At 41.7% G+C, this 25,898-nt stretch overlaps 1 protein-coding gene across 7 annotated transcripts in view; it reads right to left on the minus strand.

Annotated features, from left to right (window-relative positions):
- The window catches only part of FAT1 (FAT atypical cadherin 1), a 115,074-nt gene that overhangs the window by 19,301 nt on the left and 69,875 nt on the right, over positions 1 to 25,898 (minus strand). For all 7 annotated transcript variants that reach the window (XR_014515333.1, XM_083457757.1, XM_083457756.1 and 4 more), the window contains exons 8-19: positions 23,663 to 23,938; positions 22,224 to 22,434; positions 16,283 to 20,350; positions 14,499 to 14,695; positions 12,352 to 12,505; positions 11,751 to 11,984; positions 10,155 to 10,544; positions 8,576 to 8,790; positions 8,113 to 8,250; positions 6,494 to 6,637; positions 2,418 to 2,615; positions 35 to 836 (exon numbers count right to left, since the gene is read on the minus strand). Coding sequence is in view for 6 of the 7 variants with exons in the window: in XM_083457757.1 (XP_083313883.1) it covers positions 35 to 836; positions 2,418 to 2,615; positions 6,494 to 6,637; positions 8,113 to 8,250; positions 8,576 to 8,790; positions 10,155 to 10,544; positions 11,751 to 11,984; positions 12,352 to 12,505; positions 14,499 to 14,695; positions 16,283 to 20,350; positions 22,224 to 22,434; positions 23,663 to 23,938 (7,027 nt within the window). In the remaining variant the exon portion in view is untranslated. The remainder of the gene's footprint in view (positions 1 to 34; positions 837 to 2,417; positions 2,616 to 6,493; positions 6,638 to 8,112; positions 8,251 to 8,575; positions 8,791 to 10,154; positions 10,545 to 11,750; positions 11,985 to 12,351; positions 12,506 to 14,498; positions 14,696 to 16,282; positions 20,351 to 22,223; positions 22,435 to 23,662; positions 23,939 to 25,898) is intronic.

Genomic DNA, 25,898 nt, shown 5'->3' on the forward strand with positions numbered 1-25,898 from the left:
TTATTTTCCAGCATACTTTGTATGGTTACTTTACCTGTACAAAGACAGACTGCAGTTCTTCGGTGATGCGGTGTGACAAAACTCAGCCTGGCAGTGCTGTGGGTTGACATGATGTTCTCATCCAGGGTCACTTTTTCTTCACAAAATTTCCAAGGGCAATCCAGGCCCGAACACAGCTTGAGGAAAACGTTGAGTATCCGGACACCCAAGGTCTCTTCAAGGTCAGCCACAGAGGAGTTGATCTTATGGAGTAGGGCTCTGGTTGAATGCTGAGAACCAGCAGACTTTTCTACAAGCAGAAGCACGTCAAGGTTCAATGGAGGATCAGACGGTTGCAAGCTAATAATCTGTATGTCATTTCTTCTGACTCCCAAGGTGGTCCTCAGAGCCCTCTGAAAATTGCGCCAATAGTCACCGATGAACTCCTCGGGGGCAAGGTTGGCAAAACGGAAAGCTATACTGTGGTTCAACAGTTCCTGCGTGATTTGTCGGATATGGACTGAAATGACAGCCGCAGTAGTAAACTTTCCATCTGTAACGGTAACGTTCAGCAGGTATTGTCCTACATCTAGCCTTTTGTGAGCTATCACCTTACCACCTGTGCTAGAGACAGAGAACACCGAGTCCATCTTGGGATCCAGGTGGTACGTCAAAGTGTCATAAACATCTTGATCAGTTGCATGTACTTTTCCAATGACACCGCCAGAATATTCCTCCCCAAAGGTTGTGATGAAGATTTCCAAGGGCAGAATTGCTGGAGGATGGATGCTTTCCTCAATGACCCTAATGTCCACGTAAGTCAAAGATGACAACTGAGGTCTTCCATTATCAGCCACCTAGTGGAAAATGATGCACAAGCATTGAGTTTCTGCTCAATTTCATCAGCTTTTAACCAGAAGCTTTATATGATTCTTAAAGAGGTCAAGGTCTTTAATGAATGCTTTGTACAGAAGAATTGACCAGCGAAGAGCTGACAGATTAAAATAGTGCAATTTGCTTCCAACTTCTGGATCGCAATTAAGAACCATCCTTGCAGGTGTGGAACTCCAACTACTGGAACTATTTCCAAAGAGTTGCCAATGGTTCTTGAAGAAGCTACTGCTAAACCTGCCACAGTGTTTTATGGAAAATATTAGCAATGAAGTAACCCGTTTCAAACAGCAGATGGCACTCTGAAAGCTTTCCCCCCTTCGAAATCCAAACTCAAAGAAAGCTATTCTTTTCCCAGGAATCACAGAGCCACACACAAAACTATTCAACGAATGTATTTCTTGAGATACTGACAAGTTATCCAATTACGAATCTCCTAAATATGTTACTACATACGCCATTAAAATCAGAAGTCATCTATTTTGAGATTAGGACGGAATTCTCTCCACTCCCTCCAGTTCAACTTAAAAAGTGGTGAGGTTTTTGCTCTCTTGAGCTGGTGCTCTGAACTCTTAATGCACATGACTTAAGAGATGGTCCCCACAAATAACAGCAGGACTCTTATTGAAACAACTACTCAGATGAACAGGGTGCAGCTGGAGAAACTTATAATTTACATGTTCAGGGGAAAGGAGCCAGGATCCTGCATGAGCTCACTACTTTAATGCGGTAGTTGCCTCTCAGGGTTGTTGTGAGGGCAGTATGGAGAGGGGAAGAGCCATGTATTTCTCCTGGAGTTATTTGAAGGGTAGGTAAAGGTAAAGGGACCCCTGACCATTAGGTCCAGTCGTGACCGACTCTGGGGTTGCGGCGCTCATCTCGCTTTATTGGCCGAGGGAGCCAGCGTATAGCTTCCGGGTCATGTGGCCAGCATGACTAAGCCGCTTCTGGAGAACCAGAGTAGCGCATGGAAATGCCGTTTACCTTCCCACCAGAGCGGTACCTATTTATCTACTTGCACGCGCATTCGAACTGCTAGGTTGGCAGGAGCAGGGACCGAACAACGGGAGCTCACCCCGTGGCAGGGATTCGAACTGCCAACCCTCTGAAGGTTAGGAGATATATAAAAGCAAAAATGAATGAATGAATTTTGTGCAGGTACATTTGCCATGGGAAGAAGCCTGTGCATACAAGAAGTTTCTTCAATTGCCATGTCATGCCTCAGTCAAGAGCAGTACTGGGTAGTGTAGTAGTAGCTTTCAGTATAGTCACAGTGAAGTATACTCCAGATTGGTGTAAACTGATTTATACATTCCACACTAAATCACTACTTGGAATATGCAGCAGCACTCACAAATATCTCAAGTTCAACTGGAAGCCTTTCGCTTTTTCACTGATCTATAACTCACTCTGGGAGCTTTCTCAGCTAAGAAGTGGGGTAAAACATTTTAAATACACACACACACACACACACACACACACGTATTCCCTTCCCCTTCACAAATGTTACAATACATTTCAAGCACCATATTGTGAACACTTTGCACCTTAACGTGAAGAAAATAATGATCCTTCACTTTGCGTTTTAGTTGAATAGCGGTTGTAAGTACTCCTTGTTGAGTGATCTCAAAAGCGCTGTCTTCATTCCCACTGACAAAGGTGAAATGGAAAGGTGGCCCATTGTGGGAAGAATCCTTGTCTGTTACCATCAGCTGCTGGACATTAAAACCAATTGGCTTATTTTCCTATAAAAGCAAAAAAAGAAAAAAAGAAAAGAAGAAGAAGTTGTAGCAGGAAGTAAAGTAGCAAAAATTAATCTGTTCACTCTTCATATACTCTAGATGATATTGCTTAGGTAGCCAAAACAGAAGCAGCCACACACAAAATGGGAGTTATAAGCAAATTCTTGGGAGTCCCAAGATTTGAATACTCCCTCTGCAAAATAAAAAACCCCAAGGGGGAAAGAAAGGTCCTATGGGAACAACTCCTGCATTCATTCCAAAAACAACATGTATATGAATTTCCATTCATCTGAAGCTTTTTTTACTTTAACTCAAAATAATATGCACTTTATATAGCTAAAAAAATGTAAGTAAGAACAGTTGTTTAAAATTCAGCATATTTATTAAAAAAAATTAAAAGCTTTTGCAACCTCATACTGCACCCCTCCCCAAAAGCCCCATCCCAACCAAGCTTGAAGAAGTTGGAAAACAAAACATGGTGAATTGAGCAATGGAATCTGCTGGGAAAGAGAAGGACAACCTGGTGTCAAGTGAGTCCAACTGAGAGAGAAAGAAAGACACGCTGAAAGGGATAGGGAGTCAGGTGGAAAGTGGTCAGTTTTATATCTCTGTGTTCCTATCTCTCCACTGTTGTCCTTTGCTCTGTCTCTTTCTTAGAGAAAGGAACACCAGAGAACAGAAGAAGAGGCACACCAATATAAAAAAGGGTAGAGAGAACATAATATCAGGTTTTTTAGACAGACATTGGCTTTCACTTTCACATTACATAACCTGGCTCGGTTATATGCTGAATGCCACTAAGTACCATCGAGCCATCAGGAAAAGACACCCTGGAGAAACAGAGCAAACTAATTTACTGACTTGAAGGGAAAAAAGGACATCTTAACTTTCCACTTTCCCTGCAATTTCTTTCTGATTAATAGGTTATACTAGCATCTTCTAAATGACCAGGTAGATAATATTATCTGGAAAAACACAACAGGCTGTATTCAATTAACATTTACCCAGAGTAGATCCATTAAGATCAATGAACTTTAAGTTAGTCCTGTCCATTAGGTCTCCTCTGAATAAAAGTTCGCTCAATACAACCCAATGCCTGTCCCTAGGAAACTTAAATTCTGCTTTAAGAGCCTACTTCAGATTTCCTGAGGAAAGGGATTTTTTAGGGTACTTAGACCTACTAGGGTAGCTCAGCTGGTAGAGCATGATTCTCTTAAACTCAGAGTCGTGGGTTGAAGACCCACACTGGGCAAAAATTCCTGCATTGCAGGAGTTTGGGCTAGATGATCCTTATAGTCCCTTCAGTGGGACGCAGGTGGCGCTGTGGGTTAAACCACAGAGCCTAGGGCTTGCCAATCAGAAGGTCGGCGGTTTGAATCCCCGAGACGGGGTGAGCTCTCGTTGCTCAGTCCCTGCTCCTGCCAACCTAGCAGTTTGAAAGCACATCAAAGTGCAAGTAGATAAATAGGTACCGCTCCTGCGGGAAGGTAAACAGCGTTTCCATGCACTGCTCTGGTTTGCCAGAAGCGGCTTAGTCATGCTGGCCACATGACCCGGAAGCTGTATGCCGGCTCCCTCGGCCAATAAAGCGAGATGAGCGCCGCAACCCGAGTCGGCCATGACTGGACCTAATGGTCAGGGATCCCTTTACCTATGGTCCCTTCAAACTCTATAATTCTATGAGACTCTATGACTTATCTCAATCTCTGTGCCTAGAACCTATGAGAGGCCATGGCAGGCACATAAAAGAGAAAATGAAAGGGGAATAAATGCATGGGAATAGCTGATTCACTCCACAGTTGGGACGTAACTCTGCTGCAATTTCTCTAAAACGGCCACTGCTGAGGTAGGCTGGAGAGCAGAATGAGATACTGAGCTGACCCATTAGGACAATTCTTATGTGTAAAACAGCTGAGAGCTAAAAGATCCAGGATTACTTCCTGCCTGTGTTGTAACCTTCTTGTGAAGTAAATCTCTTAATCTCTCTGTCATTCCACTTCCTATCTGGTTAAAAGGAGGACAAAGCTCACTGTCTCCCATTCTTTGTCTGGTTCATACATTTATGCTGTAACCCTATCGTGTCCGAGGCAATAATAGACTCGGTCATGTTGGCACAATTAGAACCTCTGCTTCCGTGACTGATTTTTGCCATGCTGAAATCAAAGATTCAGCATTGTACTGTGTTGCATTATTGTAAGAGGAATGGATACGTTGGGCAAACTGGATTCAACTCCACCAAGCTGTTTCTTTCCTAGAGAGCACAACAAGCTCTCTGTGTACTGTTAAAAAATAACCCCCAAACCATTTATAAGAGCACATTCGCCAACATCTCTCTGCTGTTCTTCAGCTCAATCAACACTACCAGCTCTCTCCTTTCAAAGTGCATCTACACATCATTGTTGGTCAGTGAGTAATGGAAAATCCAAGATTCCTTCCCATTCCAATTCCAGCCTTCAGATGAGACTGTACAAACTTGCTTCTTGGTGCATCAGTTTAGATTTGGGAGTAAACACAAGGCTGTTAACAAACTAATCGAAGGGTGACTATTTTGATCACCGCACAAGGCCCCTGCAAATTGTTAACAATTGCCACTCTTGATTACTCGCTAACTACTGCTTTCCAGCAAATCAACATTACGGAATCAATGAAGTGCTTTTCGTAATATGGAGGATTCAATAAAGCTGCTTACTGTAAGACAGTAACCCTCCACGATGTGGTGTGCGCCTATGCCCTGCTTTTGGAAACACAACTTTCTTGCCTTCCCCTATTGTTCATGGAGGAAATCAAAGGCATTTTCTCTCCCAAAAGTTGGGCTTTTGTAAAAAGTATCAGCAGCGCCATGCTGTAAGATCCTGCACAAAACTGTCAGGGACAGGGAGGGAAAAAATACCCTTTTTCTTCTCCGGGGCTGCAACATGGGGTAATTTATTTCCCTTCCTGTTTTTTCTTTCTCTTTTCAGGAGGCAGTGGGGAGACATTTTACAAGTCCATGCTCCCAAAGTCCAGTGCGCAGCATGGGGGGAAAGAATGGGAAGGAAATGAAAAACAATTTTGCTCAAAAGCACGGGCTTTTGCAGAAAACAGCAGCTGTGCCTTGTTGCTGCCTCTTGCAAAAACCTAATGGGGAGAGAAGAAGGCCACCTCCTTTAATACCCATTCCCCATGGAGAAAAGCAGCAGCAATTTCTTTCCCTCCTCCCATTAGCTTTTCTTCCAGGAAGATGCTGGAAGGCAAGGCTGGCACTTTCCTGCTCAACTAGTAAGAACAATATGATCTCTTCTTTCCTCTGCAGAAAATGGTGGCAGCGTAGGGGTGGGAGATAGCTTCCATCCCCAGAAGCTGTGCTTTGGCAAAAGGCACCAGCTTCGACTTACCTCTTTTGCTCCCTTCCAAACCCCCACAGAAAGGAAATAAAAAAAAACTCCTGGGGAGCAGAGGGGTGGTTTCTTTCCCTTCTCACTGGACTTTTGTAGGACACAGCAACAGAGAGGTGCTGTTTGCCCTGTCTTCAAAACCCCACCAAAAGGACAAACACTTATTCCTTCCTTGAATTAGCTGTACCAGCTATGGGAACCAAGGCATAGAGGGTTCAGTGATGACACAAGTGGTCTGGCTAGTAAGCCAAGCCAAATTTTGCTTACCATTACCAGTATTATCAACTCCAAAACTTCAAACTGAAATAAAAATATTAACATTTTAATATACTACAGGGCCAGTGCTTTTCTTCTGGAAAAAAGAGGTCACGGTACTGCATTCCCCCAGAGAAAAAAGCACTGCCCAGGACCTTGGTGGCAATGACCAAGGTGTGGTCCTCTCCCTGACAATCCACACAACTGTGTTTCCCATTAGCGTGTCTGTTCTCTATGTGATATATAAATTACCTGGATAATAATGCTGTAGTTCTCCTTGGAAAACACGGGTGGGTTGTCATTTACATCAGATACATCAATATTAACTGTAGTTGTGTTGACTCTAGGCGGGTTTCCATTGTCAGATGCTTGAACTGTCAGAGTGTAACCAGAAACCTTAAGAGTGGAGCACATGGAGATATTAAGAAAAATAGGCAATTAAAAAAAGAAAAGAAATTAAGCAATATTAGAACCTGCATATTCTTATTGCTGTTGAATTATGGCATTCTGTATGGCCTATTTGGGATCTTATTGTTGTTTTCACACATTCACTGTTTAGACATTATCTGCACATCATCTCTGCTATCCTATCATGAACCCAATTCTCTACACCAGACTAAAAAAATCATGATACAGTCTCCTTTGCTCTTATTACACAGCGTTTCCCTTCATCATTTCCTAGAGATGTCTAAATCAGAAAAACATAATTACCACCTTGCTTCCAAACCATGATTTGAAGCAAGATTACAAACCTTGGTTTAGAGGTAAAGATCCTAATTGCAATTTGTCAATTCTGTTGTCACAGCAAAATATGGTAGGAGACAACTAGGATGTCCTACGAGACCGCCTCTTCTGGTATGCCCCACAGAGAAACTTACGGTCTTCAAATAAAAACACCTTGAAGGTCCCAGGCCACAGAGAAGTTAGGCTGGCCTCAACTAGAGCCGGGACTTTTTCAGCTGTGGCTCTGATCTGGTGGAACACTCTGTCGCAAGAGACCAGGACTCTGCGGGACTTGACATCTTTCTGCAGGGCCTGCAAGGCAGAGCTGTTCCACCAGGCCTTTGGCCAGGGCACAGCCTGACTCCCTCCCTCGGCAATCTTCGCAGAGCTCTGGCCCAATGGTTGCCAGTGGCTTGAATTAATTAATTTTATAATGAATGATTTTAGAGTGTTGTTTGTGCTGTACTTTTGTACTGTTTTATTATTGTTAGCCGCCCTGAGCCCGGCATCGGCTGGGGAGGGCGGGATATAAATAAAATTTATTATTTATTATTATTATTATTATTATTATTATTATTATTATTATTATTATTATTATTTTGAGGAAAGGAGGGAGGGGAGAAAGGAGCATGGAAGACAAAACACAATCCTAACCCTGCAAACCATAGTTTAGGAGACATGGACTCATGGTATCTGAGCCAAGTTACTTTCATAAGTACTGCACCTCCTGCTATAATCTTCTGTAGTGAAATGCCCTGTTCTCATCTGCTGCCTCATATACACTTTTATTTACTGTCGATACAAAACTGCCAAAAGCAAAACCAATAATACTTAACTGCTGTTGGCATTATCAGATACAATTATGGATGACATCTACAAACAGCGGAATTGATAAGAAGGGCTCCAAAATCAGAGGTTCTGATTTCCAGATAGTCTTGATACTTGCGCAATCCCTTTCCCCAACTTAAGAACTGCCTTGAGAGAATAACCAGCAATAACCAGATCTTTCCTCTCTCTGGCACACTCAGGTCTTTCCCCGAACCTTTTCTAAAATTACCTATTTAAAAACCCCATGGAACAAATGGAGATTATGCCACTCTCTTACGCTTGGAAAGCCATGCCTTGAATCTCAAAATATAGCAGCTTACCTTCTCTCTGTCGAGAGGTTTTGCCACCTTAACTTCACCCAAGGTGGGGTCAATTGTGAAAGGGCTCCCTTGGTTGCCATCTATAATTGTGTAGCGAATGTGGTTGTTCAAAGGCCCATCAGGATCTGCTGCCATAACCTAGAGGGAATCAAGTTCCCATTTAAAAACAAGTCAAGGTAATAGACAAGGGGTGCGCTTTCAAAATCTCACGATTTTGATTTAGCATACTACAGACTCAATGAAAAAGGCAATGTTCAAAATGCACAACTGTCAGCTGAATTATTTTGCATTTCATCTCATGGAAAATGCATTTGCAATACAGAACGTTTTACAATTTTCACTAAAGAATTTTAGGCTTTCCATATAGATTTTTATTCCATAAATCTACACATGAGCATGCGCTCTCTATCTCTATCACACACACACAAAAATGGCAGGGGGTGAGGGAAACTGAATTACATACTGTAATAACTGATTGTTCAACTTCAGCGTCTTCACTGATTACTGCTGTGTAAGTGTCTTGACTGAATGCCGGAGTGTTGTCATTGATATCGGTTACATTTATATTTACTGTCACAACATCACTCAAGGAAGGTGTCCCTCCATCTGTGGCTTCCACTGTCAGATAATACTCTGGGGAGCTCTCATAATCAAGGCTTCCAATAATAAAAATAGCACCTACAAGGGAAAAACAAACAAACCACAAGTCAGGACACTTTTCTATTAAGGGAAATATGGCAACAAAGGGAACTTTCAAAATTACTCAGTAAGTAATTTCAGGGTCAGCGGCTGCTTCTGCGTTTTCAAATGTCTTTTGTGCCTATCATAATGCACCGTTGCAACCCTTTGCTTTGCGGAGCAAGCAAAATAGCTGAAAATTTGACTCATGGAAATGAAGGCAAGTTAGATTGGTTTGCATATATCCTCTATGGAAGTAGCACAGCAATGCCCATAATTGGCTGCATTCCTTGTTCGTGGTGTTTGTCCTTGGAAGTCTGGATATATGATGACTTAGTGAACATTGGAAGAATAACTGCTAGGAAGAGCGCAGAGGGAAGAAACACCCTGGTGCACCTGTAGTACCAAAAGTGGACACCTTCACCTGCCCCACTTGCAATAAAACATGTCTCTGTCATACCAGTCTCTACAGCCACAGCAGGCGCTGTAACTCTTCAGTGGTTGGCTTTACCCCCCGAAGGTCTCCCAAGACAGACAGATTCCAACAACGGTACAGAGTATTTACTCATGAACAAAACAGCCACCATTACTGCCATATATACCCTGTGTGTGTATATATATACACACACACAGTGGTGCCTCGCAAGACAAAAAGAATCCGTTCCGCGCGTCTCTTCGTCTAGCGGTTTTTTCATCTTGCGAAGCAACCCCATTAGCGGATTAGCGCTATTAGCGGCTATTAAAGTCTTAAGGGATTAGCGGATTAGCTGCTAAAAGGCTATTAGCAGCTTAGTGCCTTAGAAAAAGGGGGTGGGGAGCGAAAAAAAATCGCAGGAACTCGCAAGACATTTTCGCCTTGCGAAGCAAGCCGATAGGAAATTCGTTCTGCGAAGCACCTCCAAAACGGAAAACCCTTTCGTCTAGCGGGTTTTCCATCTTGCGAGGCATTCGTCTTGCGGGGCACCACTATTACACAATTCAATATCACAATTCAGGGCCTATGCAAGCAAATAAATCGAGCACATAAATATCTTTCATAAACATGAAGCTTATTGCATTTTCCACTTGCATCTGTTTCCACAAAGAAAAGAAAAACAGCCTGACCTCGGGGAGCATGCAAAGAAATAAATAAAAACTCAACTGAAAACTAGTGTTACAGTGTAATAACCATTTTCCAAAACTTTTTACTATTTTACTTATTTTCTATTTTCTGCAGGTTCTTTAAATAACTAGAATTTGAGCATGTGTAAGTTAAGCTCATTGAACTGTCAAATCAGATGTTTCAAGAAGACACATTAATTGGTGAGGGGGATACTAAGTTTGGGTTACCAAATCCGATTATTTTCCCTGCTGTAAATGTTTACCTGTTTTTGAATCAATACTGAATTTCCCGTGTTCATTTCCACTGATGATAGAATAGGTGATTTCGGCATTAGCTTCGATGTCCCGGCTAGCAGCGTAGACCTGAAGAACCTCCATTCCGACCACTGTGTCTTCTGATACAGTTGCACTGTACTCTTTGTACTCAAAGACAGGGGGGTTATCATTTATATCCAGAACAGAAATAACAAGGGTGCCAACAGAAGACAGCCTTCTTGGGGAACCTTCATCCTCAGCTTTCAAAGTCAGAGAATACACAGCGTGTAACTCCCGATCCAAAGGCTTTTCCAACCGAACAATTCCAGAGAATTCATCAATAGAAAACTGCCCATCTGCGGAATTTATCAAGGAGTAGTGAATCTTTCGATTTAATCCTATGATTAAAAGGAAACAGAGAACATAACGAAGTTCTTAGTAGCATTTTAAAACGCATTTCTTTAGCAACAACCCTGAACAAACGAACTGTGCAAGGTGGAAAATGAACTGCGTAAGATGGGAAAAGACGAGGAACATGCAATCATCCATATGTTTTGGCTCAATTGTGATTACACACCATACAAAGAACTGCACTAAAGTTTGATTTGTGACCAAGGCGTCCTAAGGAGTGCCCCCACTCTGAGTACCAGGTATCCACAAAAGCATTCCCAGGGGAAAGATGATTGTATTATGAAGTGTATGTACTGATCCAATACAGAGGTGGGCATAAAAAAGAAATGGGATAAAGATATGAGACAACAGATTACTGAAGAATAGAAATGCCAACTGAGGAACAGAACCTGCTGGGAAAGGGGAATAAAGGAAGCTTTGAGAGCTGCTGATTCAATACAACTGGGGCAAGCCCTTTATAGAGAACACACTTCCCCTGCTCCCTCACCTTTCTAGTGGAGTTTTCTTTGGCTGGCACTTCCCTTTTCCACCTTCCTTCCTTTCTGATGTTGTCAGCTCTGCTTAACAAATGAGCCTCACCAAATTGATTTGGTGTTGCCTGGGGCAGAGAGGAGGGGGACAGGGCCAAATGCAAATCAGCAGCTTAAGTGCTAGAATGAAAGTATCTGTGAGATTGAGGAGGCAGGCAGAGCTAATGAGGAAGAGGCCACAGGCTGAATCCACAAGTGCTGGAGGTGGGCAATTCTCCATCCCTGCTACAGAGGACTCTGGGGTGCAGTTTAGGGTACACTATTTGCACAGGAAGCCCAACAGGCAAGTGCAGAGCCTAACTTTTGCGTTAAGGAGCTTGGGAGCACAATCAAGAGCACATCCACCACTCCCTCGCAGCAGTCACATCAAGGAACCCCAGGGCTGAAAAGCACACAACCCATAGCAGCAACTTCTGAACACTAGGTAAGCAACATGGTCAAATAGCAAGGAGGGAGAATGGGAGAGGAGGGAGGAAGGGAGGGAGAGAGAAACAGTAGCTGCACCACAACTTCAGAATTTGTTTTGCACATTTACAACCAGGATGTGTTTTATGAAGCACAATCTGAGAAAAGGAGGGCTGAAAATATGAAAAGCAAACTAACAAATATCATATAGATTTCAGCATTTGCGCTGCATTAAGAATGCAACTCAATAAATCTTACCTGCATCGGCATCTGTAGCTTGCACTCTTGTCAAAAGAGTTTTCACCTCTGTATTCTCAAATACTGTGATGGAGTATGGGTCTGCTGTGAACTCTGGGGTGTTATCATTCATATCCTCTATATTCAGAATAATTTTAGCCTGGCAAAACCTTCCTCCTCCATCTGACGCCTTGACCATAAGAGTATATACTGCTTTCTGCTCACGGTCAAGTGCCCCTAGTGTTTTCAGCTCACCTATGCATGGAAGTAATAAAAACAAAGCAAATAAAGAGCTTTTAAAACAAGAGCTGAGCATCCCACAAAGATCTGGAAACGTTTGAGTCGAGCAATCTTTTAAAGAACAAAATTCCCCATGTGGCATAATTCAGCAGTGATATCTGACATTTAAAGATGGCTGCACACTGCTAACCTGTCTTGAACAAAATGTCAATCTTTTCAGCACTTAAGAAGATTATTGTTTTGTAAGGCAGTTTTCTGCAATCCGCTGCCTTCCCAATGTTTCCAGGTACAACTTTCACCAGCTCGTATGGTTAGGGAGGATAGGGCAATCAAACTTTCAGAAGAAATAATGGCACAGCTTATAATATCTTTTGAATATTACCTGTTTCTGGACTGAGCATGAAATCTTCTGCTCCAGGACCGTGTAATGTGTAAGTTATTTCTGCATTGGAACGAATATCTGCATCTGTGGCTGAGACCTGCAAGATGAGTTTGCCAGGCAGGGAATCTTCTGGGACAGACTCTGTGTACAATGCCTAAAAGTTTTTAAGAGTAGCATTGAAAAAGCGCATTAAGGGAACTAGATCTGGACACTACAGAGATTGCATCATTAAGATTAGATATTAAAAGCTTTTGAAACGTGCAACACAAAACATGAAAATATATTGTACAGTGGTACCTTGGTGTAAGAACAGCTTAGTTTATGAACAACTTGGATTAAGAATGCTGCAAACCTGGAAGTAGCTGTTTGGGTTTGTGATCTTTGCCTTGGAATAACAACATGTTCCGCTTCCTGTTGAGTGTGTTCCATTTGTAAATTGAGTCCCCTACTGCTATGGGAAAGCATGCCTTGGTTTAAGAACACTGTGGTTTAAGAACTGACTTCCAGAAAGGATTAAGTTCGTAAACCAAGGTACCATCGTACTTCTGATTCTTTTACTTCACTGTTATTTCACTGTCTAGTTTTTCACTGGTTTTTTTTTTTGGAGAATTAAATAAATTTCCTTGGGCCTGTTTATAACATTAAGTCCAAAAAGTTGTTTATGAAGTGACACAAGGAAAGTGTGGATTTTACGTAGCCCCCTGTGGTAGGGACTTGGCCATGGAAGCTTCCGTTAACTACAAGGCAGCTTGACTCATAAAGTTTTGAACTACAAAGCCTTAAACGGCTCAGGACTGGCATACTTCAAGAACTGCCTCTCCCTATCTGAACTAACCTGGACCCTGCATTCATAACCAGAGGCCCTTCTTTGTATGCCTCCTTCATGTGAGGTCGGGGGGAGGGGGACACGAGAACAGGTCTTTTGTCGGTGGCTCCCCACTTGTGGAATGCTTCCCTTAGAGAGGCTCACCTGGCCCCTTTGTTATATATCTTTAGGCACCAGGCAAAAACATTCCTCTACTCCCAGACCTTTGGCTAATTAAACCCATTCCTCTACTCCCAGACCTTTGGCTAATTAAACCTTCCCTTTTTCTGCAGGAGATTCCCTTATTCCAGCGCCGTTTCCAGCTGCTTCCTGCTGCTATCCTGGATTCTTAGATATCCCATAGACTGTCTCCGGGACAGGTGAGGCTGCTGATCCCTTATTTTCAAGGATCCCCAGGACAGGTGAGACGGATGATCCCTTATTTTCAAGGATCCCCGGGACAGGTGAGACTGCTGATCCCTTATTTTCAAATCTGAAAGTTGACAGCTATGATTAAACCATCTATGGCGTTTTAAGCTGGGGAAAAGGTATTGTTTTTCTTTGTTATTTATGCTATATATATTATTGTGTTTTTATATTGCAAACTTCCCTGCGATCTTTGGCAATGTTGAAATCTAATTAATAAATAATTACCGTATTTTTTGCTCTATTGGGCACACTGGCCCATAGGGCACACCTAGTTTTGGGGGAGAATAAAAAAAAATTACTTCCCCCCCCAGGTGCGGAGCTGGGGCGGGGGAAGCCCGAGCTTCCCCCGACCCCAGCCCCCAGAAGAACAGGCTGCTATCCACAAGCCTTCGGAGCCCGGCGGGAACTCCCCCGCTCTCAGAAGGCTTGCGGATATCTGCCTGAAGCCCGGAGAGCCCAGCTCTGCGCTCTCCGGGCTTCGGGATGCAGGCTGCTATCCGCAAGCCTTGGGAGCCCAGCGGGAGTTGCGAAGCAGGGAAGCAGGCTGCTATCCGCAAGCCTTGGGAGAACTGACCCCTCTTGCTCTCCAGGCTTCAGCGAAAGCCTGCATTCGCTCCATAGGACACACACACATTTCCCCTTCTTTTTTGGAGGGGGAAAAGTACGTCCTATAGAACAAAAAATACGGTAATAGCAAAATATTGTTTCTGTTTTCTAGATATTCCACATAACTGCAAATAATTAACATCAGTATGTACTGATAGGCAGAGGTTACTAAAAGCTTTCAAGGATAAGCAGTGGAATTTTCCCAAACTTTCCTTTTCCAAAGTAATTACTTAATAATTTTCAAAATGTAGAATGTATTTATTTGAGTCTGAAAGCAAATGTGTGCACGCAAACCCCATGCTAGTACCTTTTCACAAACAGGGCTGTTGTCATTTGAATCAAGGACCTTGACTTCCACCACAGCTTTTGTTGTGAACATCCCATCAGTAGCAGTGATATTCAGAAGATAATTATCCTTTACTTCTCTGTCCAGAGGTTTTCGGACATATACTTTCCAATCGTTCTCGATATTTTCTACAGCAAACTGTCCCAATGGATCGCCTCCTAGACAAATGATAGTTAGAAGGCAATTCAAATCAGAAATGGCAAAACATCATTATAGGGGTGAAGGGAAAAGACCTGCAATAAAATTCATAATATTTAGCAATAAATGCAATAAATTTATTTAGCAATAAATGCAATAAATTTCATAATATTTAGAAAGTATTACTGCTCCTTTGGTAATAAAAGCCTCAGGAGAGCAAAGACTGCATTCCAGAATTCCAATCTTTGCATACCAACAGCGGTGCTGGATCAGACCAAACTGCCCCTCCAGTCTAGCATCTTGTTTTCACAACAAACAGATGCTTGCATGGAAAGCGCACAAGCAAGACCTGAACACAACACTGTCTCCCCACTATGTTTGCCAATTACTGGTATTCATAGCAACACTGCTTCTGATTCATCTTGTAAGTAGCAAACAGCCCTCATAACTGGTTGCCACTGGGAAACTCATAACCAATGCCCTCAGCTCTGACATGTTTTGTGGGTAGGGGATGAGATATGTAACAGCAGGTACACAGCTTGTTGCTACACAAAAACTCTTGGAGAGTTGTTGTCATCCCCCCCCCAACACATGTACCCTGAAGCTTGCAGTCAATTACTAGCAATTTTGCAAATAAAAACAGCATTGCAAAATACGTAACATGCATAAAAAGAACCACACTTTTTTCATGGTTCATACTTTTTTGGATATACAATTCATGTAGCAATTATACAACTGTGCCCAAGAAATTATAAATTTATATTGGGTTGGATTATTATTTAGGGTTTGTTTTTTTGTTGGGGGTGGGTTTGCTGCTAATTTGTCGTATCTCTGTGTTTAGATCTTATTTACGTGGAAATTGTTTCAATTTGGTTGTGTGCTTTTTGATGTGTTTTATCTGTAGTTTGCAACTGCTTCTGTTATATTTGTAATTGTATGTTGTTTTTCATGTTGCAATAAGCTTTGAGCATGGTTTTAACTATGGAAAGGCAGCATGTGAATAAAACGATGCAAGTACATATGCGAAGAATAGTGCTTGATGTGTGCAAATGGCTAAGGCTATCAACCAAGCAGACCAGCACATATTGGAGAAATTCAGGTTGCCACATTGTAAGATACATGATAGTGTCACCCAAAATGACGGCGCTATTTCAAGTCTCCCCTTTCTGTAAATGTTACGTTTTCTGCATCCCCAAAGTCCTTATGTCAACACGCTGTGCATTTCTCTTTGATTGCCAGTGGTGTGGGCGTGGGCAAAAGCCCAGCATGAAGACAAAACAGGACAAGAACTTGATACAGGGCTGCCATTTTCCGTGACAGCCCTGTGTTTCTTGCAGCAGGTGATTCTACACTAAAGCAATGCTTCTGAGCTGTGGTTCATCATTTTGCCTCAGCTCTTACAGAGACACCTTAAGGAACAATACATGTATGGGGAATATGACAATATGACAGTGAATCTCATAAATAAACGGAGAAGGGAAACTATAGACATAAAATTGTAGAAAATTATACACACACACTTACACACACACACACTTACACACACACATATATTAATAAAATTTATCTAGAACCAAAATTTTTTGTCACCATTTCCAAAGGTTTACCTGTAATAAAATAGTTGACCTGTCTGTTAGCATCTTCTGAATCAGTGTCCGTGGTGCTTAAAATAGCAACGACTCCTCCAGTTGGGTCATCTTCACTGACTGTCCCTTTATAGATCTCTGCAGTGAAGCGAGGAGAGTTGTCATTCACGTCAGTCACGGAAACTTCAACAATCGCAGTGGATGACAACTGCATTTTCTCAGCACGATCACATGCCACCACAGTAATTCTGTACTTGTCCTGCTTTTCATGGTCAAGCTCTCTGAGTGTAGTAATCCAACCTGTTTCCATGTTTATGGCAAAAGACTCTGTGATGTCAGTATCTTGGGCTGTCTCTAGCCTGTACGTTACCTGCCCATTCATCCCCGAATCCTGGTCAAGTGCTTTCACTTGTATGACTTTTGTTCCTACTGGCATGTTTTCCACAATGTACGCTTCATACGGATCGGATTCTAAGATTGGTTTGTGGTCATTTGCGTCTTTTATTTGAATGCTTATGTCAACAGAGGAAACAACTTTGTATTCTTCATTTAAATAGTATGCTAGCACTGAGAACTGGTACCACTTAGTTGTCTCGTGATCAAGGCTCTTTTCAAGTTTCAGCCTTCCGTTCTGCTTGTCTATCACAAAAAAATCATCTCTGTTGCTTTCAGGAGCATTCCCCTTAACAAGGGTGTACAGCAACGGCTGTGTGTGCTCTGCTCGTACAATGTCAATCTCCGTTCCAATCGGAGTATCTTCAGAAAGTGTGTAAGAATAAAATGGTTCTGAAAATTTTGGCAGAGATACTTCAGGGGGGAGTATTCTAACATAGAGAGGAACCCTGGAATCCTTTTTGGGGGATCCACCATCCTGCGCTCTGACAAAGAAAGTGAGAAACTCATTTTCTAAACCGATTAAACTTTCTTTTGTGGTTATTACGCCTGTCAAGTGATCGATTTCTAAATTCTCTTCAACATTTTCAGAATCAGCTTCGATTGTATAGGTGATGTCTGCATTGGTGCCTTCGTCGGCATCCGAAGCTAAAACCTTGATGACAGATGTGCCTTTTGGAACATTAGACCCAATGTTTACTTCATATTCCGTTGCTCGGAACAAAGGGGCATTATCATTAACGTCAGTGAGTATTACGTTGATGCTGCAAAAAGCCACTTTCCCGCCAGAATCCTTGGCCATTAACCTAATGAAGATTACTTTTTCAGCTTGAGTTTCGCGATCGAGCTTTTCCAGAGTAAATATCTGCCCCCTTTCATTAGTATAAAACCTATCTTTTGCAAAATCATTCACAATATGGTATGTGATGTATCCATAGCTGCCAGTATCTTTGTCTGTTGCTTTGACTTCTGTCACCAGCGTATGCAATGGAGCATTCTCGGCTAGTTCCACTTCATATTCATTCTGACCAAAAACAGGGCTGTGCAAATTGGCTGCAATAACATTTATGAGAACCTGAGCGGAACTTCTGAAGACCCCATCAGAAACAGAGACATTAAGACGGTAAATGGGCTTCAGAGACTGTTTGTGCAAGTTTGAAAGGGTGATGACCCCCGTTTTGCTGTTGATTGCAAAATTCATATGATCATTGCCTGTTAATATGGAATACTCCAGCTTCTCTGTATCTGAACTGTCCGCATCGGAGGCCTTTACACAAGTTACAAAGTGCCCGCGGGGAGCCAATTCACTGATGTTAGCTTCATAAAGCAGCTGGTTAAAGACTGGTGGGTTATCATTCAGGTCTGTTACATCAACGCTTACAATAATGTCCGTGCTCAGTGGAGGCATTCCGCTGTCTATTGCTCTTACTAGCAATGTGTGATGCTGAATCTGTTCATAATCCAAACCCCTTGCTGTCAGAATGAGCCCAGTGCTACTATCTATGTGAAAATAATCATAGCCCTCGCTGTTGTTTTGTACCAAGTGATAAGAAATCCCTCTGTTTGCTCCAGAATCAGCGTCTGTAGCCCTGACTTGTACAACAGATGTTCCAATTACCGAAGCCTCGGAAAGGGTGGTGACATAAAACTGCTCTGTAAAGACGGGAGGATTATCGTTGATGTCTTCGACTATTATGTCAACAAACACCTCGGCATGGGCTCCAGTCAAGGAATCAGTCGCACGCACGCTCAGTTTGTAGGCAGGGTGGGACTCAAAATCTAGAGGGGCAAAAGTATTGATAACTCCTGTGTTAAAGTTTATAGTAAACTGACTGAAAGGGTCTCCATCTGTGATGCTATAAAACACTTTGAGCCCTTCTGGGCTGTTTGCTTGAACATGTACAACAGGACTATGGAGTTGGATGTTTTCCGGTATCTCTGCACTGTAGAAAGCTCTTTCAAACACTGGCATGGCTTTATTCACAACCGTGATAGGGACTGTCACTTCAGCAGAAAAACTCGGCTCTCCGCCATCCTTTGCGACCACAGTGAGGAGGTATTCTTTATTTAGTGTGTCTGGGTCAAACTGTTTCTTGAGAGAGATTTCGCCAGCATCTCCTATCTGGAAGTGGCCATAGTGTTCCTTGAGGTAATAGTGCACTTGTCCATTTCTGCCAATGTCTTTATCCACAGCAGTGACACACCGAATAACTTGGCCCACTTCAGTATCTATTTTAACGGTGGCATAATAAGGAAGGTTGACAAAAACAGGGGCATTATCATTCATGTCTTCTACAGTGACCTTTACCACAACATGTGCAATTAGGGATGGCTTATGCTCTGCAGTCACTTCCACAACAATATCAAAAGATTCCTGCAGCTCACGATCAAACGGTATTCCGGTAGTTGAAAGGACTCCTGAAGTGTAGCTAATTTTAAACCTAATGTCTGGGTTTAGAATATGATAAAACAAAGGCTCATTTATTTGACTCCCTATAGCAGTGATAACAGCTATTGTTTTCGCCTCTGTGGAATTCTCTTGGACCACAGCATTGTAGGAACTCTGCGTGAACTTTAGCGGACTTGCCTTGCTCTCTTTCACATTAATTTTTACAGAGGTGGTGCTTGAAAACCGGCCATCAGAGGCTCTGACGGTCAATTCATATCTGCTTCTTAACTGACTCGTGTTTTGTACGGTTATCTGCCCAGTCTTGGAATCGATCGAAAATTTTTCTCCAATGTTTCCTTCAGTGATAGAATACATCAGTTGTGAAAAGACTTCTGAATCAGCATCTGTGGCATTGACCGTAACAACTTTCACTCCTTTATAGGTTGGTACCAAAACAGTTGCTTCGTACAGATCTTTAGAGAACACAGGAGGGCAATCGTTGATGTCGATTACGTAAATGGTAACATTGGCTGCGTATTCTGCAAATAAGCGCGGCGTCCCCATGTCGTACACGTTCACCGAAAAGCGAAATATACTTGTCTCTTCATAGTCCAAACTCATTACTGTACGAATGGCTCCTGTACTAGAATCGATGGCAAAGTACTTATGGGCAGATGGCTCAACAATCTGATAGACGAGCAAAGCGTTTGTTTCTTTGTCAGCATCCGTGGCACGTATTACTAATGGAACGTTCCTGTCTGTCAGAACCACGCTGTTAACGGAAGCCGATTCGCTGATGAGTCCTGTGTATTCTGCTTGCGTAAAAGCTGGTGCATTATCGTTCTCGTCTTGAAGATGCACCAGTACAGTAGTGTTCGTGGACTGGCCAGCCATGTTGGTTGCCTGTACAGTCAGACTATAAAAAGGCAACATTTCATAATCGAGTGTCTTCTGAGAGGTGATGACACCGGAATTTGGGTTGATAGTGAAGACATCACCTATATTACCATCTTTTATCTCATAAATTACAGATGACTGGCTGAATGCGGTGACCATTCCAATGAAACTGCCAATGCTGCTGCCTTCACTTATTTCCGTGGAATATTCTCGCATTGTGAATTTTGGCGATGCGTTATCAGAGATCGTGACTGAAATGTGCACAGATGTTACTTCACTCTTCGGAGGGTTCCCTTTGTCCGTGGCCTTCACCAGCAGAGTGTACTCATTCTGACTGCTGCGGTCCAATTCTTTTGCAGTGGTAATACTACCTAAGATTGGATGTATATTAAAAGCGTTTCCAATATTCCCTGTTAAAAAAGACAAAAAATTGACAATCAGAAAAAAGTGGAGGTAAATTTGCAAGCAGCTACACACACATACACATTCAAGTGGTAGAAAATATTAGGTGCTGAAATATTTTAAATGAAAAATAAAATTGCATTCAACTAATGACATAGAATACTACTCAGAGCAGACCCTTGAAATCAAGGGACCTCTTAAATTAGTCCTACGTCTATTACGTTCAGTGGGTTTACTCTGACACGGATACCCAGCTTTTCCACAACTGTTAGGCTGTAATAAATATTCTATAGTAGGTTAGTTTTATTTAGAAAATCTGACAACATATTTTATACCAAAAGTATGCTATCACTTCAGATTATGAATGCTATTAATACAGAGCTTCTCTTTAACTTTATGGCATTTCTTTAAACAATTCAAGTAAAGAAAATGACAAACACTATACGCAATGTGGAACTACAATTAAACTTTTAAAAGACTTTAAAATCATGGAAAACACTGCTTTAAATGAGTCTCAAGTGACTCTTAATTACATGAATGACACTTTATGAGATTATTTCTAAATCAGAGATACTTCAGTGAATTTTCTCTTTCAAATTACTCCCACTTAAAATGGGAGTTTATGTGCTGTATAAAAAAACTTCCATTTGAGAAATACAAACTGCAAATTTGAGTGCTTTCAAAATGAAGGCTGAAGTACACTGGGGTTTTACACTTCACAAGAATTCAAAGAAATTAAGAAAACAAATTAACAGGGGCTGCTATTTCTTAACACTTCAATCACAAAGCACAGCAAAAATAGTTATTGCTAAAACCATGACCTCATCATGAACAGATTTTATTTAAAACATTTAAATTATGTATTTGGGTAGGCAGTTGATATTATCTTTTTTCTTATTGAAGGTCGTAAACAGAGCACCATTCTTATAATATCCCATTACTAATCCTATAAGCTATTGCAAGTATTTAAGGAATGTTCATTTCATATGCTTTGAATTTCAGCCCTAACATTTTAGCTGTACAGTGCAGAATACTAGAAAAACAAAGCTGGGAAAGTTTTAACATTTCCTCCCACAATGTTTTTTTTGAATAAAGAAGGAGCGGGGGCATGTGTGTGAGAAAGACAGAGAGAAAAATGAGAACCCATGTATATGCCAGGGGGATGGGAGGGGATTCACTGGAAAAGACCAACTTTTGTTATGATGGAACCAATGCTACTAATTTTTCATGGGTTTTTCTACTTGTCAGTTTGTTTCCAGACAGTGGTTTTAATCTTTAATGCCCTACAGGATTTGGGATACCTCAGTGCAGATAGTGCCAACATGGTGTTTTCCAGATATCTTGAACTACAACTCCTATCATCCCTTTTCTTTAGCCATGCTGACTGGGGCTGATGAGATACGGTGTCCTACAATATCTGGAGAGGCAAATTCCACCACAGTAGAAATGGGTTTGTTTTTTTCAGAGGTGGTGCTTGAAATCTGGAACTTTCTCTTCAGAGTGGTCCACCACACAACATTCCTTTAAAACAGCAGTCAGGAACCTGTGGCCTTCCAGGTGTTTTGGAACTCCAACTTCCAGAAGTCCCAGGCAGTTTGTCAATGGTCAGGGATTCGACTGCACCTCTGAGGGAGGATACAGTGGACATATTCCATGCTGATAAAGGGAATATAGTGCATCAATATATACCAGTGGTGACTGGCTGAAATACATCCTTTAATATGGCTAACTTGCTGCTGGATTAAGTTTAGTGTTGGAAAAGAAGTGTGAATAAACTGCTGGAAACAGTGTTGGAAAAGAAGTGTGAATGAACTGCTACTTTACAGCTTTAAATCTAAAATCTTTTCATCATAGCAAGTTATTGAACATATTGCAGCATACCTGATTCTATGGAGTACACAATTTCTGCATTTTCCCCTTTATCCTTGTCCAGTGCTGTTACATGGAGAATTACAGATCCAACAGCTGCTGATTCATATACTCTTCCTTCATAGGAAGAACTGGTGAACCATGGCGCATGGTCGTTTGTGTCACTAACATTGATGATGATTCTAGCAAAGTTGCGCTTGACAGGAACGTCTTGATCCCGCACCTAAAATAATTACAGCGTTACTAGCAGTTCGTGCATAAGTTTATTCAGTTATATGACACTTGTTACAATTGATGAGAACTATCAATCACTTAAGGGCACCATTCTGTTCTATTCTGTAGAAGTACATGGCATCATAATGGAGCAAATGTTTATATTTTATGCCATTGTGCAAAAATCCTACAATATGATTTTGGTTCGGCACAAATAATCTCAGAACTTGGAATTAAATATTACCATTTCACTTACAGTGGTACCTCGGGTTAAGTACTTAATTTGTTTCGGAGGTCCGTTCTTAACCTGAAAGTATTCTTAACCTGAAGCACTGCTTTAACTAATGGGGCCTCCTGCTGCTGCCACGCCACCGGAGCATGATTTCTGTTCTCATCCTGAAGCAAAGTTCTTAACCCAAGGTACTATTTCTGGGTTAGCGGAGTCTGTAACCTGAAGTGTATGTAACCTGAAGCGTATGTAACCCGTGGTACCACTGTATATGTTAAGTGGACGTTCATATATGTGTATATAGGGCACCAGATGAAGTGAGGGCCAATGCTACAGAAAGAGGGTCCTCAAATATACAGGAAAATCCTGCATTTTAAGGCAGGGAGGTACTTCAGCCACCCAATATTCAGCAGGGACTGAGGATGTACATGCCTGCTGCCAATCAACATGAGCAGGAAATAACAGTGTACTATGTAGCCTATTCAATTAGGCCAAAACGGGAGTGGGAATCTGCACCTAGAGGTGCATCTAGCACTGACCTACAATTTCTGATCCAGCAAGTCATACTTGTACTTCTTTCTGTTGATCTTCTCAGTTGGACAAAAATGTGGCTGGGGGTCAAGGAGGAGGTGTGGAAGGAGAGCAAAAGGAAGAAATATTTCTTCCTCTTTGCTGTGTCTCTCCTCTTCCTTGGGGATGGAAATGTTCACAGAAGAAACCCATCAAAAAATTCCCAATGAATTGTGAAGGTGAAGTACAGATGGGCTTGAGCTCATCTGTAATAATACCAACGCTTTGCATTTACACAGCACTTCAGAGTGTGCAAATCACTTAATGTTTCGTCTCAGTAATCTGTACAAGGACCCTGTAAGGTATGTCGGTGAGAGTAAGATACAATTCAGTCTTTCCACCATTCTAGCAGCTCTGAAAAGTATCTGCTTATGCTACTCCATTACAGTGAAAAAGAAGATCCTGTATCTGCTAAAGAATAAGCAGAATGGTTCCTTACCATCACTGTGAGAATGTGTTGATGAATGACCTCATGATCCAATCTTTCAGAAGTGTAGAGAGAGCCAGTTGCAGGATCCAGGCGAAATTTCTTAAGGCTGATGGGGTCAACGCTATTTTGCATAGTATAAATTAGCTTATTCTTTTCGTCCCTGTCTGAAGCACTGACTTGCAAAATTTCCGTCTCTGGCACTGTGTCCTCTGGAATAATGACTTGGTATTCTAATGCAGAAAACTCAGGCCTGTGATCATTCGTGTCTATTACCTGAATGTACACCTGTAATGGCACAAAGGTAAATTAAGGATGAAAAGGGTGTGTGATCAGAACGCCATGTAGATAAGCTTCAGGGAAACGCAACAGTTCTCCTAAAATACAAAAACAAAACACGATGTGAAGATTAGGGGCCATCACACATAATTTAGAGAAGAATAGCTGTGTCAATTCGCTGCAGCTTTTGTGAGTTGGGGTTGACTATGTCAAATACATAATCATGTAGAAACAAAATACAAAGCAGAAATGAAATACAAAGCAGAAGTTGTTTAGAACAAAATATTAGCTGGGATCAGGGCCTGATAAAGCCTAGCACATTGCTTGCCTTCTCCTCTTTCAACAGAAGACCCTCATTCCACATCACATACTGCTTCAGAAATGCCAATCACTTAAAAAAAGAGTTTTGCCATGTAGCACTGGGTAGTGATTCCTCCCTAAACAAGCTTAATTATCTGTCAATAGACAAAACTAGTTGGTTGGTTTTTTCAACCCAGAGCTCTAGTACATGGAATTGAAATTATTATTATTATTTCAATTTGTATGCTGCTTTTCCACAGCAGCACACAAGCCAACAGCAATACAACAGTCAAAATACCCATCAATACACTATCACAATAAACAGTCTAATACAAATTCTTTTCAAAACATAAGAATCCAAGCACACAAAAATATTTTGAAAGCACTAACATAATAACCTTTTAAATTTATTACAATACAAGTATAGCAGAACAATTTGAAGGCACATAATAAAAACATATTTGGGCTACAAGTGCCTTTGCTTTACAACTTTAAGTACACTGTTAAAACTATTAAGAAACTAGTTAAAATAAAACTATTTAGTTGCAATTGGAATCAACAACAAATCACCTAAGTAATTTTTTTTAACACAAAAAGATTTTGTTAAGAAAATGAAAAGCTAAATCAATTAGGAAAACAGAATGCTCCAAACAGAAACTTTCCAAACAGAAAATTTCATAATCTTGCCATGATAAATTTGTTTAAACTTTAAGGTGCCACGAGGCTCTCTGCTGCTTGAACAAAGCATACTGTATTTAAAAAAACAACTCCAAAAGTAGAAATAGGCAGTTGTCATTTAGCAACACAAACACAACCAACTAAGAAGCAAAATGACATATTCTAAATACATCTGAACTGACAGAGCACTCCGAGCTATTAATGAATAATAAAAGGAGCAGCCAAGCGCAACAATGACAATGCTAAGAGAATGTATCGGATTTTTGCTTCAGTTTTTCATCACACAAGTACAATAAAAGAAATGTGGACCCTAAAACTAATCTTGGCCAGGAATTCCAGAAAAGAACGGCATAAAATGGGGCCATGTAAGTAAGAGAATAACAATGTCAATCTAGACACCAGCAATTTACAAAATGGTTTAAAGTTATGAACCCCATGCGCATAAATGAACACTTAAAGCCAAAGTATACAAGCTGAGCAAAATCAGATGAATTCAAGTTCATACTGTCCTGTGAGCCATTAAGGAGAACCAGCGTGTTTGCATTAGAAGACCCAATGCCTTCCTCTAATAGCAGTTTTGTAAATCTTAGAGCAGGGGTCGGCAAGGTTTACCTCGCCTGGGCTGGTTCACTTCAGTGGAAATCCCTCTGTGGGCCAGATCATGCGTGCACCCACGATTTCTGGCGTCTGTGTGTGCGCAGACACGATTTCTGGCACTGTGGATGTGAGTCCTCACACTGCGCAGGTTTAGCGCAATGCGTGGGGACTCGCCGAGTGGGCGGCTCAGTCCGGGGGCGGCTCACAGGCAGGTTAAACGACCCCTGTGGGCTGCTTGTGGCCCATGGGCCTTAGGTTGCCGACCCCTGTCTTAGAGGGAGCAGCTGGGAGCACCTCCTGTATGCTGCCCCCCCCCCAATCCATTGAACAAAGGTCCATTTGCGTGCTCTTGGGTGAGTGGAGGGATGAAAGAGTCATCTCAGTTGTCACACCC

This window comes from Podarcis tiliguerta, assembly GCF_965153285.1.
Source record: "Podarcis tiliguerta genome assembly, chromosome: 9".
Taxonomy (NCBI): Eukaryota; Metazoa; Chordata; class Lepidosauria; order Squamata; family Lacertidae; genus Podarcis; species Podarcis tiliguerta.